This window comes from Dromaius novaehollandiae, chromosome 2, assembly GCF_036370855.1.
Source record: "Dromaius novaehollandiae isolate bDroNov1 chromosome 2, bDroNov1.hap1, whole genome shotgun sequence".
Taxonomy (NCBI): Eukaryota; Metazoa; Chordata; class Aves; order Casuariiformes; family Dromaiidae; genus Dromaius; species Dromaius novaehollandiae.
The window spans coordinates 5,924,114-5,939,003 of record NC_088099.1 but is presented as its reverse complement, the minus strand read 5'-3'; the positions used below and the strand labels follow the sequence as shown (position 1 = coordinate 5,939,003).

General features: G+C 44.5%; 1 protein-coding gene across 2 annotated transcripts in view; it reads left to right on the top strand.

Annotated features, from left to right (window-relative positions):
* The window catches only part of PLCD1 (phospholipase C delta 1), a 60,541-nt gene that overhangs the window by 20,589 nt on the left and 25,062 nt on the right, over positions 1 to 14,890 (top strand). For both annotated transcript variants that reach the window (XM_026096556.2, XM_026096545.2), the window contains 2 exons: positions 9,697 to 9,925; positions 13,874 to 14,003. In XM_026096556.2, the coding sequence (XP_025952341.1) occupies positions 9,697 to 9,925; positions 13,874 to 14,003 (359 nt within the window). The remainder of the gene's footprint in view (positions 1 to 9,696; positions 9,926 to 13,873; positions 14,004 to 14,890) is intronic.

Below are 14,890 nucleotides of genomic sequence, written 5' to 3'. Positions count from 1 at the left end.
TGGGAGTGTCCTCAGTGCAGAACAAAGGTGGAGTAAAATTGCCTACTAGCTCACCCCCACACATACTGCTCCATAACAGCCCCATAGGAATAGATCCCTCCCAAGAAAAAGTCTCTTTTATCACTGAGATAGCAGGAAAACAGATCAGGCAGTCAAGGCTGAGCCATTTTGAAGAAGCAACCTCTGGCAAGGCCCCAGCTCTGTAGACTTTCTTGGACTTGCTGACTTTCTCTGACTTTCTTTCACCGGACTGCCTCGGGGATGCTTTTAACAGGCGTTGTGGACATGCCTCAGCCAAGAGATCAATGTCAGAGACGAGTACTGGACCAACACCTGCCCAGTCCCCAGGCCATCTGTTTCCCCACAGCTGTCTGCTGAGTCCTTCCACCTCCAATTTTCAGAGAAAACGCTGGTTTTGAGTTTGATTCTTGGGCTTTCAAGTTCACCAGTCATTGGCTGCTCTGGGTTTTGGTATGGAGAGGATTGCCCTGGCTGGCGTTGTGTCCTCTGGCAGGCTCTATCACTACGGCTGCCTTTTTGTTTGGCCACATGTGTATAGACAGTTGAAAGGCAAAGGAAGAGCATGGGGTCATGATTTGATATACAGGAGCAGGGACTTCAGGGTAGGTCTTTCCAGAGGGTCACACTTCCTTGTTAACAGACCGTAACTTTGCCTTCCAGTGCAAAACCTTTCTAAAACTGCAGATAAACTACCTTTTTTTAGGGAGGAAAAAGAATGAGTAGAATGGAAACTGGGAGGTCTGGGCAGCAGGTCTAACATTATCTGCAGCAGAGCTGAGAGAAGGCAGATGGAGGCAGCTCAGAGGAGTGAACTCTGGATAGGGCAAGGGTTATATTTTTATTTGGACAGTTTCCTGTTATTCCTGTTACTGCATATAATCATGCAGAAATGCTGTTTGTAAACCACTCTGTGGTGGCGTTTGTAGAAGATAAAATTAAGACTCTCCAGGGCTAGGCAGAAGAATCTCAGCAGCTTGAACTAAAACAACAAAAAAAAACCCTATCAGGGTTGTCACAGGCACAGATGTTGGTTGGATCACACACAAAGGGATACAATCCTTATCTTGCTGTGTCTTTATTTTAAACAACTGGAACTTTAGTTTGGCTGTTGTCTGGATATCTGTATTACCCACAGGGCTTCTAGGGGGCTAGGCTGCCATTACGATGTAGTTCCTACATAGGTAAAGCATAATTCATTTTCCTCCCTATTATTCATAATCCATTATTTTTCATTATGTTCCTTTTAGGCCCAAGGAACCAGATTTTCCAAAAGCACCGGTAAGGTGCTGTAGCCTCTTGCATCGCCCTGTGGCGACGGCTGCCCGCAGGCAATGCCATCCGTCCCCGCGTTGTTTTGCAGAAGCTCCCCTTGCAAACCACCACCTTAAGCATCACAGAGGTGATGTTGGGCCTCTTGTATGGTGTGAAGCCCACATACAGGTCCAGCCTGGACCATGTACACCTTCAAGCAGCTCCCGCCACTCCCAAAGCTTTGAGGTCTTCCTCACTGGCCGTGTGGCTGTGCCTTCTCTTGCCCTGCAGTCATTGCAGCGGTTGTGGTCCCGTAAGGACCCTGGTGATCTCTGTTATCTTAAATGTAGTGTGGAGCTGCAGTTCAGCAGAGGCTTCTCTGGCCTGTGAGGCTTTTATGCATCGGATAGCTTTCTCTCTGGGAAATGGAAAGAAAGCTTCGCACACTCTGTTTTTTCCTGGGAAGAAAAACAAAAGAGATTGGCTTGGGCCTGAGACAACAAAGTTCAAGTGGCAGGTTAACAGTTTTCAGAAAAAAGGAAAGGTCTGTGCAAGGGGCTGGGAGACAGCCAGTTTGGTGACAGCAAGTTCACTCCGCAGCATCTCTCTGCACCCATTGCAGAAGAAGGGGAGCCGATGGGGTGCAAGGGTTCATGTCCAAAGAGCGGCAACCTGTCACCAGCCCTAAAACAGTTTTGTTTAGCTGTGGTCAAATATCAGGTCTCATCTGCATGGAAGAAAGAGCAAAAAACCACATGCTGCTTTCAGCAAAATCGATTTTTGAAAGTCTTAAACAAGCTGAAATCCCCAGTGTGAGCTCACTTAAGCCAGCATTAATCCCTTTAAAAATCAGCTGAACTTAAGGCTTTGTAGAGAGAGTTGAATACTTTCCAGCGAAGTATTGGCATTTTGAGCTTTTGGTGGAAAAGCCGAGTGTTCAAAATTGGAGGAAAAAGCCTGAATTTTTTAGACCTAGGGCTACTACCACAGGGCCTTGGAGGAGCTGGAACTGTACTACCTCCTGCACAGAGAGTGCTTGGGCTTAGTCACGAGCTGTGTAATCACAAAACAAATTCAGGAGTTTTGGCTGAAATATTTCAATTTCTGGCCAAAAGCTTTACAGGAAAACTCCTGTTTTTGTAATTTTTTTTCTGTACTTTGTTTAAAAGAATCAGTTTTTGAAGCAGCTGAAAGGGGGGGCTAAATTCAGTGGCACAACTGTTTAAATGAAAATGTTGTGATTATTTAAAGACATTAAATTGATATTTGGATCTAATGATTAATTACCCTCACTATTAAAAATGCACTGAATTCATTCCAGTTAGTGTTATCGCCTTTGACTTCCAACTATATCATAGGATATTTCTGTATGGGTTAAACACAGTACAAAAGCTTTAGGTTCATGGCCTGCTACCAGTGCTCAGCAGGAAACTTTTCCCCTCATTCTTGAGTTCTTGTGAAACTTAGGAACGCCCCTAAATTGCTTAAAATACCCCATGATCAACATACCATGCCATTTTTGTGGAGAGATGAAAGATTGTCTCCATCGAATTAATGCAGTGGACTTGCTTTCAGAAGAGCAGAAGGGATGTAATATTGTCCCACGCTTGCTGAAGTCACGAAGTGAAAACTTTTCCTTGATTCTATGGATCTGATAAATGCTGAAAGTCAACAGAAACTCTCAGCAACCTGTATACACACAGCAGGGAGCTGACTGCGCTGACAGCTTTCTGGAGCTGGTTGGGCAGTTTCTTTAGGAATCAGTGCTTCACGGTCAGACTTGTATTTGTCCCTGGAAAGATATTTGCTGATGTGAATGTGTTATGCAAGGCGGACCTCAGCTGTGAAAACAAAACTGTCTCTCTGTGGGTCTCATTAGTTTTTATCAGAATCACTCAACCTATTAAACTAGTCATTTCAAACGCAGAGCTGCCCAGGTTTTTTTGTTTTTTTGTTTTTAATTTAATTTTGAATCAGGCCACTGCATGCATTGCTGGGAAAATCTTCATCACAGGCAGTGTGCTGACAGATGTTGACCTTATTCTTCATAGCACATGTTAAATGCAAAGACTGATGGGATGAGAGCCTTAGATCCAAATTTAGTGGCACTGTAATGGCAGAAGAAGTACAAACCAGTTAGAGAAATAGTTTGTGGGGCCCTGCCTGTGCTGTCTGGGAGGAATGTAAATAGAGATCACTCTGTTTTCATCACCACCCCGCACTGGCAGTAGATGGAAAGACTGGGTAAAGACCTTATATGAAAAGGTATTTCCAAACAGACCTGTAAAATTGCATGCCCATTAGATTACTGGTGGTCAGCTGGTGGCATGTGCTAGCACTGAGGGCAAGCTGCCGTGCAGCAGATTGCAAGTTAAAACATCATGCTGGGCAAGTCGGAGGAGGGCAGAGGAGCAGTAAATGGATGAGGAACCAGCAGACGAGACCTGGGGCACTACAGCAGGCAGGGAGAAGAGAGATCAAAGTGGCCAGGGTTAGGAAGAAGGCAGCACAGTGGGGCTTACACTAAAAACACCCCTGGACCATCATGACAAAGCATCCCTCAGGTGATGGATAACCTTTGGTGTTCCAAGTCCGGGGAGTTTATGGTATTTCAATGCCTGCTGATTGTAAAGGCCCCAATTCCACCTACATTCAGCCACTGGCATCAGGTGCAAATGAAAGCAGCTAAAGGGATTTTTGAGGAGGGAAACCAAACAGAGAAGCATCCAGTTTGCCCAGTTAGATCTGTGTATTGTGAAATCTGTGCAGTCTGTTGCAGCCCTCCTAGCTGGCAGAGCAGTCCTGTGGTCAGATAGCAGCTTTTATCTGCTCCTGACAAGACACAGAGCCAATCTTGGCAATCTCTGCTTAAGATGCGGCTGGAGAGGGTCTGATCTCTCTGCAGATATGCAGTATTGTGGGCAAGTATGGTTCAAGCTATTACCAGCTGGGTGCATTTCTCATCTATATTTCTTGCCAATAAACTGAGACAATTAGACTGGGATGGAAGAAGTCAACATGACTAGTACACTGCAGAGATCACTCATTATTGGAGGGGAAGTAGGATAACGAAAGGGAGGGATTTGAGGATTATTTCCCCCACAGTGAAAAACGGCCCCCCTCCCCTCACGAGTAACTCAAGACCAGCTGGGCCTCCAAGTGCCTATGCATTGACCCCCTCTCCCTCCTTACTAGCAACGGCTTCTCACCACAAGGATGGAGAAGCACTTTTGGTCTTTGTCCTTCCTACGTTCAGTTGTTTGCTGGAGACGTGGGTTCAGTTCTTCGTTCTCTGTCTTCTCTATAAGACTCTTGATGAAGCATTTCTTCTTGAAGGGCTGCCTGTCCAACAGGAGGAAGTCTAAGAGAGGGTTGCTTTCTCCCTCCATTCCTCCTTTTCTGTATTCTTTTGGATTAATGAAGTCTTTTACTGTCCATGCTCCAAGCACAGTCTGGGCACTTTACCATAGGAGCAATGGCTAGGGAAGAGAAGGATATTGTCCCTGGAGCAGAGGCCAGTGGCCAGGGCTCATCTCTCAAGCAAGTGCTATAATCATTAGGCACCTCGACAGGCTCCTTCTGGCTCTTCAACCCTTGTATTTTTGGCTGCCCAATGGCTCGTGGTTATGTGTGGTTCAGACACACTCCTAAAGCCTGACAGCTCTGTGGTTACAGCTTTCAGGCTTATGTGGGGCTGAACTTTTGTCCTTCTTCCAACTGTTTCCTCCAGGATTGATTCCTACACAAATGGCCATCCCTTCTGCACAGACATGTAGGGCTGAAACTGGTGCGCAGGGGTGAGTTTGGAGGATGAGTGGAGGATGGTCAGGCCAGCTTGGGTCCTGCCAGAAGCGAGGCAGGGAGCCTTTCCTGTGGGGGCTGTTCTAGGGGAGGACACAACTTCTGGCAACCAGGGGAGCTTTCAGGTCAGGGAGAGGTATGGGTGAGGCTCTGCACCTGCTCAGCAAGGTTTTGTGGGTCACAGTTTTGGACTTAGGGACTTGCAGACTGGTTAGATTCCCATCAGTGTGAATTACAGATTTCATTTTCCTTCAAAAGAGGGATGCTCCTTGACCTTCTGCAGGAGGTGACAAGCTTGCAAATGTAACACTGAACACCTGGAAAGCCACAGGAGCAGCAATCCAGTCCAAACAGACACCCCAAAGATACCTGCTGGTTGCTGGAAAATGTCGTGGCTGTCAAAGGTGGTCTCCTGCATTCTGCGAGCCTGACTCATCACCTGGCTCTTAATGCCACATTGAAGCAGGAGGAGGGTGCTGGGCAGAGAACTGATGAGAGAGGTGCAAAAGGGCAGCATCCAGTAAGGAAAATTAGAAGGAGGAATGAAAACAAGGATCTCTTGTCTCCCTCTGACTTGTTCAGACATGAGTAACTTCACTGACTCCGGGAAATGCTGCTGTATGACCCTGTGAGCCTACATGCAGAGGGGAGAAACCCTGCCATCGGCTGTGGCACTAGCTGAGCTGCATCCGCAGCAGCTGGGAAGGCTGACTTGGATGTGACCTGTTTGACCTGATGACTGGAGGCCTGGAAAGGCACAATCTTCCTTGTGTCTGCTTCAAGTTTTGGACTTTACACAAACCACCTCTTCAGCAGATATAAACATTCAGGACAAGCAGATGCAAACTTTCCAGCTTCTCTTCTGCTCTTGGTTGCCTCCCTGCTGTGACATGATGGGAAGGGCAGGCAGGTTGCAGTGATATGTGATAGATGGGTGTTTGCTGTAAGTGATCCTCTGCTTTAAAATACATCCCTGTCCCTCAGTTGTTTCTGATTTCTCCTTGCAGATAGCTCAGCTGAGCACACAGTTAGTTTGGGACGGTGCTGCAGGACTGCTAGTACAGTACACTCACTGTCCTGGAGCAACTGATAGTGTATTCATGCTGGGTTCAGATTTTCCGAGAGTAGGAAAGAGATAACATATGCAGATGGCTTGGGCCGGCTCCTTTGGCTTCAGCTCTTTATTGACAGATGAAAACAGTACACATGACATGGAAAGCTTTAAAAAGTGTCCTCCCTTACCTTGTTTTTTCAACAGTTCCTGCATTGATAGTGTCTCTCCTTGTCTCCTGCATGGCTATGCTAGACACTGATCCTGTTCTTCAACTTTCCTTGCACTTTTCTGTGTGGAGGAGCCCTGTGCCCCCCATCATCCCACAAAGAACAAGGCAGCCTTTCCAGATACAGATTTTCAATCTTCTTTCCTCCCACATAGCTCTCTTTTTTTTTCCAGTGGATTCACTTTGCCAGATGATGGTTTCCAAAAAATCTATTCTAAATTTCCAGCATTTAACATCAGATTTTCTAGTCTAGGAAACACTAGGTCTTTGCCAACCCCAAGTTTAGGAGCTGATTGCACAAGCAGATCAGCTAGGCAGTCTGAGGGGAAATAGCTCTTAAGAGCAAAGCAGTGATGAGCAGTTGGCAGGTGATTAGGAACAGCAGGATGATACTTCCACATGGACAGTCGTAAAAAGAACAGAATGGGTTTGGAGGAATATCAACTACCTGTGGACCAACTGCACTGTGCATGTCCGTATCTGTCCTGTTCACCCTGGTCTTCCTTTCTGGTAGATGGTCCAGTGTAGCCTTGTAGTTAAGGGTGTGATTTATCTCGCCCTAAAGAGTATGTCTAAATAGGGTAGAAAGGTCATGTTCCAAAAGGCTTTTGGTTTTTTTTTCATTGGTTATAAAAGGAGTCTGACTAAACTTTAGACATATTAACTGAGACGGATGCCTCCAAACATGACAGCGTCCTTTACAATAAGAGTGCAGGATCTGTACTTTTGTAACTTAAAGTAAAATCTTTTTCATTTTCCCTGTGTGTTATTTAGTGAGAAAACTCACCATCAGCAGCCTAGCTGTGGGGGAATTGCAACCCTTTTCTTTCAAAGAGAGTTTTAGCACTCAAAGCCATAAGCTTTCACTCAACAGTAAGTTGGCCAGATAACATAATTCCACAACAGCCCGGCCCAACCCAACTCTCTCCTCCCCTCCCCTCAAACAGATCCACTGTTGGCTGTTGGCCTTTTATTGAGTGATAATAAAAGGCCACACAAAGATAATTGCTCATCATCAGGGAGGGGCTTTTGCCAACTCTGGGAAGCACTTTCCTGTTCCCTGGCAAGTTCTTGCATGGAGACCACACCAGCAAAGTGTTACGGAAGATGTTTGGCCACCCCAGCACGTGGTGGGAATTCAAAGCAAATGTCAAGTGTTGGTTTTGGACAACCAATGATTTTTCAAGACTGAAGGGTTTTTTTTTTTTTTTTTTTTTTTTTTAAGACTGAGCATATTTTATGCAGCTGAGCATATTGTGAATGCCGTGGGGAAAAAGGGAGATTTAAAACCTCGTATGTGCATCCCATGAATTTTGGATGATCGCAGGGCAGCCATGCTAGAAGTGTGTGGGGTAGATGCTGAGCTGTGTCTTTCTGCAGTGTTGACTTTGAAACAATTAAACACTTTAAGAAAGAAACGGTGCCAATTTAAATGAAGGAATAGGTGGAATGGATGCTTAAAGGCAAGGTTCTCCTCTTCAGCCAAACAGTGGGAATATTTTGCACTTGCATACTACTTTTCATCAAAGTTCCTTCAAGACAAGCACAAACAAAATTGATCTCACAAGTCTGTGACACAGGAAATCATTTTTACCCCTGATTTACAGTTTGAGGTTGGGAGAGGTTACAGCCACATTTTTTTCCCTGATTTTTGTGATTATATCTATTTTTAGGCATACTTGGTTGTTGAAGGTGTCTGGACACCTCTCAGGTGTGTTGCCTTTTCTACCCACATCCTGAGATGAATCGTAGGGGTAGAGGTTTGCAAAATGCTCTTTCCTCTGATCTCCGTTATTAATTCCAACATCAGGAGCAGACAGTTTTGCTGTTTCGTAGGTCTCATCCCTGCTTTGATGTTGTGCTTCTCAGCAGCCAGATGTGACTAAGCAGATGCTGCCCTTTCCACTCAGTCCTTTGTACTTGTCTGAAGTGTCCCAGTACCTCCACGAAAGACAAGAGGCTGTGAAGAAGAGTCACCTTCTGTGCAGCACAGTCTGAGGGCACCCGTGATGCTCTCAGAGCAGCATAGGGAGGCCACAATGACTTACATTTGTTTAATAACCTGGTTCTTCCCATGGGGCGAAGGCACTGCTGAGTTTCTGGGTTGCCTCACGCGTGCACTTTGAGGACTCATGGTGCCGAATCAAGGCTCATTTCCACCAGCTAAGGGGCAGAGATGCAGATGGGGAGAGATGGTTTTGAAGAAGGTGCTGTGCTCCCCTACAGCAAAGAGGATCAAACGTACCCCTGGTGGAGGTGAGGACAGAGCGTGGGTGACACTGAACTGCTTTGAGCTTTGGTCTTTGCATCGCCAGTTTGCATGGGTATGACTGAGAACACTATATGAGCTTGTAAATTTTCTCTTCTCGCTTTTTGCAAACTGAAGGACCACTGTGGTGACCCCTGCCCTGCTCTTACTGGAGTCACCTCCCATTTTCCTGTGCACCTTTAGAATTATTTATTTCCAAGCTTGAGAAGAGATTAGCTCAAGGTGGTTTGACTGATGGTGTGAGGTCCTGCTGCACACTGTTCTAGGGCCTTTCAAATGTTTATTGATTATATGGCATCTCTTACTACACCCATGCTGAGGCATCCTGGTCATTGAGGTATCCTAAAGAACCGAAAGTGTCCAAGCAGTTTCCACAGGAAGATCAGTGTTTTTTTCCCTCTGTGTTTATAGGTGGGTAAGAAAGGCACAGACAGGTGAAACAAAAGCGACCAGTGTCTGGTGTCCCTTTTGGATTGTGCCGCAGAAAGCATGGAAAGGGACACAGGTTCCTGAAGTTGGTAGCTCCTGCCTCTGAACATCAGCGGCTCAGGTTGGACAGTTAAAAAATCCTGGTCCCAGTGACAGATCCGGGTACAGATTTATGGAGTGGAGTGGGTAGACATAATGGATCGCATGTCCTGGTGCTCATGGAGAGGCACCGCTTTGCTCTCCGCACTTGCAGATGTGGTCTGAGATCAGGTCAGTGATGCTCTACGGGCTGGAGCCAAGGTCTTTGCAGTGATTTATGTCTCCTATGTGTGATAACACAGTATGGCATCCAGTGCTGATTTTGCTTGTTTTTTAAATAAAGGACATGGGAAAAGAACAAAGGAGAGGTTTTTCTCTTTCTTTCTTTTTTTTTTTTTTTTGCTTGCTTGCTCTTTCTGCTTCTTTTGATTTGAGCTTTCTTTAGTACCCAAGTTTAGGGAAGGGGGGAAGGGAAGGAAATCCTCCAGCAATGGGAGGGGGAGGTTGCAGGAAAAGGAAAAAGAGTAATTTTTTAATTTCTACCACCAAGTAGAGATAAGGCTGACTGAACCCCTGCTGACAGCAGGCTCTGCTTTCTTTCCACAGTCTCCATCGAAGATATTCGGGATGTGAGGTCAGGCCATAAAACAGAAGGTATGGAAAAATACGCCAAGAATGTCCCAGAGAATCTCTGCTTTTCCATCATTTTCAAAGACCAACGGAAAAACCTGGACCTCATTGCAAATTCAGAGGATGATGCCAACCACTGGATCACCGGCCTTGGGAAAATCATAGCCCACAGCAACTCTATGAACCAGAAACAGAAACTCCAACAGTATCCTTTGCCTTGTAAAGTGATTAATCACACACAAAGATGCACTTGTCTTGCTCTGTGGGTGGAGCTGGTAGACTAAACCTCTATTGGCCCTGGGCACTGAGTTTTCTCTCACACTGATTTTACACCTGGGAAAATTTCCTGGTTTCCAGTGCTTTTTTCCCTAATTTACAGTGATGCAAGCAAGAGTGAGTTCAGGCTGCACATAGCCCCTTAAGCAAAGAATTGCCTCTTTCAGGGAGCTTCAGAGAAAACAATCATTATTTTTCGTATTCTTCAGGAGTCCGTTTCACTTGCATTGCAGTAAACTCCAGGACAGGCACTTCTTGGCAAGGCTTGAAAAGCCGGTACTCTTTATCGTGTTTCTCAGTAATATAAGGCAAGGAAACCAATTCTTCTCTTCCGTTTGCCAGCTTTACCCTGGGGTAGCTCTACTGACTTCAGCGAAATTGCTCCTTATTTGCCTCAGCATGAGAGGAAATGCTGCCCTGAAAGAATTTGCAAATGCTCTAGAAACAGTGCAGACATTAGAAAGGAAAAGGAGGGAAGCGGAAAAGGAGAGTGAGATAACCGGGTGAAATCCTGGCTCTGCTGAGTTCATGGGGAGTTTTCCCCAGGGCTTCACTCAGTAAGGTCCTTTGCGATCACAGGTCTCGCCTCCATATAAGAAGAGACACTATCTGTGGGTGCAGTTTTTGCCTAGTTTTCGGCGGTCCTTCTGCGTCTGAGGCCCTGCCAGTAACATCGGAACTTGCTGACTGATTTCACCCTCATTTGACAGAACAGCAGTGGTCATAAAACATGAAATTCCCGTAAGCTCCAAAAAAACAGGCGTCCAGCTATCAGGGAGGAAACCAGATAGTGCTCGCAGTGAGGAAGGCTGTGTGAGATTAATGCCTTGCTCTACATCAAAGCCTCTGCACAGCAGCGAGGTGGTGTGAACTCCTCAGCCAAGAGAAAATCACAAAGGTGGAGTCTGAGCCCTTAGCAGGCACCAGGGAGTCTTGCCCTCAGCCAGGGCTTCTCTCCACGTGGGTTCCCTGCTGGGTAATAATGTACCGGACATGAAGGAAATGGCACATAAAGGCCGAGCTTTCATCAGGCCTTACTCTTCTGTGGGTTCTCTGATGTCTAATAAGCACCTGGCACAACCTCAGTGCAATTTGTTCAAAGGAATCAGGTTCCATCAGTCTGATGTGTGGGGGATGGCGTGTTTCTCTCCTGGATTATGAGTATCTTTTCAGCTGCTTTTTCAGGCTCCAGGCTCTATAAAGTCATTCCTCAGCTGTGCCAGCAGTTGCGTGTCCATGGTGGCAGGGAGTAGACTCTAGACAAGCTGAAACCTTAAAGCTCTGGTGTTGCCAGCAGCAAATGTTACACCTGGCAGTTTTCCTTCCCAATATGAAGACTGCCCCTGCCCCATAGTTGGTGGGGAAAATATGGGCTACAGCAAGTTGTCCTTGAGGCATGTTGAATCGGCTATATTGCTGAAAAACTTCTCCTAAGAAGTGATTGCTAAGGCGGAGAGGGGGGGATTAACAATGACATTTGCAAGGGAAGAAGGCTGTAAATTTCCAGCGTGGAAATGGGCCTCTCTCTCTTTGGAAAGCAGAATCAAAGCTAACTGGGGTGGGCAGACAAGCCGTATTTCTGGAAGAGTAATTACAGTGCAGCGCTGGCTTCCAATCCGGGCTTGTCTCAGGCCGTTTAACGTAACCTGGAATTACAGCACAGCACGATTTCTCATTTGGAATTTGATGATATTTAATTAAAGCCTGGGATTTCAAATTTAGTCTTTTCTTCACTGGGTTTGCTTGGCAGCATGGGCTTACTCAGAATTTCCTTAAACCTCAGAAGCGTTCTCCACGTCTGTGAGCACAGAAGGAGAAGAATAAATAGATGAGGAAGAAGTGCTGAGTCCCTACCCCGTCCCCCCGCAGTAGAGAATGGCCATGCACTGTATCTTTTCCAGTCGCTGAAACCTTGGTTAGGGCAAGTAAAGAATGAACAAGGTTTTAAAAGTGTTTTATTTAGAAATTATAGAAATTATCATATAGAAATGATATAGAATTACATAAAATTATATACAGAAATTATATAGAAATTATTATATAGAAATTATATAGAATTACATATAAATTATGCATAGAAATCTATAGAAATTTTATATAGAAATTATTTAGAAATAGTGTTAGATTTAGAAGTATTGAGAGCAAAAATCTTGCTAGTTTCAGGTGGGGTTTGTTCAAGTTATGATATGATGGAATTGCCTGTGGTAGCAAGGGACTGGGTTTAGCAGCTTATGTGTCCTTTCCAGTTCTACCTTCCTATAAGGGATAAAACCTCCTGATATTTAAAAAGTACTTTTGGTGTTCTTCTACATACAGTAGCGTCTTACTAACCATCAAATTCAATCCTGCAAAAAGCTGGCATAGGTTATTTAGCAAATGCTGCAGGTATGTGTGCCTGGAATGATCTGAGACCAGAAAATACAGGGGACTTTTCATCTCAGCTGTGTGAAACCATCTGCGTAGATTCTGGGGTTTATGTATGAGTTTTCCTTCTGGCTGGGAATCATTCATCGCAAGTTCTGTGTGCCTTCCTGTTGTGAGCAAGTTCATGGAATATCCACCAAATATTTTTAGTCATCCCTGTTTGGATTCTAGTAGAAAGCTGACTGATAGTCTCATTTACAAACAGTTTACACATATTTCTATGTTCACAGAAATACTGTGAATGAAGTGGTGTCTGTGGTGAATACTTGGTTTGAAGGTTACCTCTGCAACCACTAAGGTTGTCAGTTAATCTTTCTTCTGGGGGAATTTCGAAGTGCCTGGTTATGGTACTATATGCATCGGCTGGTATTTGGAAATTCTGAGTTTTATTTTGGTCAACATTGAGATTGGGTACTTTTTTAAAATGACTTTTTGGAATGAGTTTGAAGCAATGCCTCCTATGCAAGACATAGATGCTTACATCTATGGAGATCTAATTAATTGTTACTTGGATGATTTTTCTATATTAAAAATAGGAGGCTTTTCTGGAAGACCTTACTCATTCAACAGTTAAAGCGAATTAAATAAATGCAGTTCCTTGCTGAAAAAAGAATCTCTTAGGTTCATTAGAACTCCAATGTATCTCGACTGGCTGATACTATTTTCCCAAGAAACTAAAAGGACATGGGAAACCCAGTTCAGTTTAACAGGCATCACACAAAGAAGCTCATTTTTTATAACAATTGATCCAGATCCATAATAACTTGAGTAAACTATAAACCAAGCTCTTAGGAATTATTGTCACAGTACAGTACAATAATAGATATTATGCATTTTACAAGAGTAAGCCAAGATCCACAAAGTTTGGTTTGATTATGCTCACAAAAAAAATTCTTAAGAAATATAGGTAGAAACCCTTAAATAAATATAGAAGTTGAAGGTGAGTCCAGAAATTAATGTGAATGCTTCTTTTGGAGAATCTCTGTTCAGTGTTCAGCTTGATACACTGAATATTGGTTAAATCCATAACAATCTGTTTTCCCCTCCTGGCAGCTCTTTTCATCCCTCATCTATCCCCTTTTAACAGTCTGGAACAAAATGCACTTTCTGTCATAAAAGAGAAATAAGACTGCTTTGTGATTTGGCTGTGGCCAAAAACTCCTACAGGGTAAACAGAGTAGGTCCAGCTTTGGCCAGATGGTGAAAAGCTTCTCCCAGGTCAGGATCATTCATAATACAGAGTGTGTTGCTGCTGCCAAAGCACCATTTTGCCCTTTTAAAGCAGAAGGCAAGATGATGCAAGATGTTCAGTGGTACCATGCTGATTTACAGCAGCTGGAGAGGTGGTTCAGAGATTCAGAAGGGATTTCCACCCACCCCCCCACCATGGGTTAAGCTGGAGGTATTTAGACTAGGCACTGGCCTGGAAAGATTTCCTTACATCATCCTGCAGCTGGATTCATAGTTGCCTGCGGAAAGCTGATAAAAACAAAGACAACAAGATGAGCTTGAAGGAGCTCAAGAACTTCCTGAAAGAAGTGAACATTGAAATCGATGACTATCATGCCAAGGAGATTTTCCAGGTAAAGACAACAAGCAGATAAAGTACTTGCTGTTGTCTGAGGTCATGGTTTCCCACAGGTTTCAGCTTTGCTTGAAGACTTAAGCTAAAATGAACTCTTAGAACCTTTTTTTTGCAGCAAGGAAGGACTCAGGCTTTTTGGTGCTTAATAGGTTCCCACTGACAATTAAGTTAGTCTAGCAGAGCACTTCTGATGAAGGTATCTTTCTTTTCTGATGCAGGTATCTTTGATAAAGGTCTTCTCTCTTTGCCATTGAAGTTCCTTTTTACCAGGATTGAGAGAAAGATGGGATACAAATATGGATGGTGTGAGAAAAATAGAAAAGCGAAGTGTAAATGGATGTTGAGTAGCAGGTGTTTTGGTAGTTTTCCATGTCATGAGCACAGGACAATGCTTAGGCCCATCTGAAATCAGCAGGGTTACAGTTGTGAACCCAGATCTTTACCTTCTCAGAGGAGGAAAGTACCAAGTGACTGGTGTAAACAGAAAGAAAGTATAAATTAGAAAAAAGCAAAACAGAATCATGATAGATATGTGGCATTGCACACAGGCCTGGATCAGTCTGCTTGCTCTAATAGCCTGAGGCATATTTAATCTGCTCAGGGATATACACTTCTAATTTCTCGAGATGCGCCTTGCTGGCTGAGCCTACGGGAAGTTAATGGAAGGGATGACAATTTCTCAGCGGTTAAGTTTTCAGTGTCTCTAAATGAGCCTTTCTGCCAAGGGGAGATAAACTATCTGGATAAATTCCAAATTTTCACCACGTCTGAAGGAGGATTTGAATTCATGGGTGGGCAGTTTCCAAGATGCTTTTTCTAATCAGTGGTAAGCATGTGGGTGGTTGTGGGCACAGGGCAGTAGTTCTGCTCCTTCCTGCAAGCAGG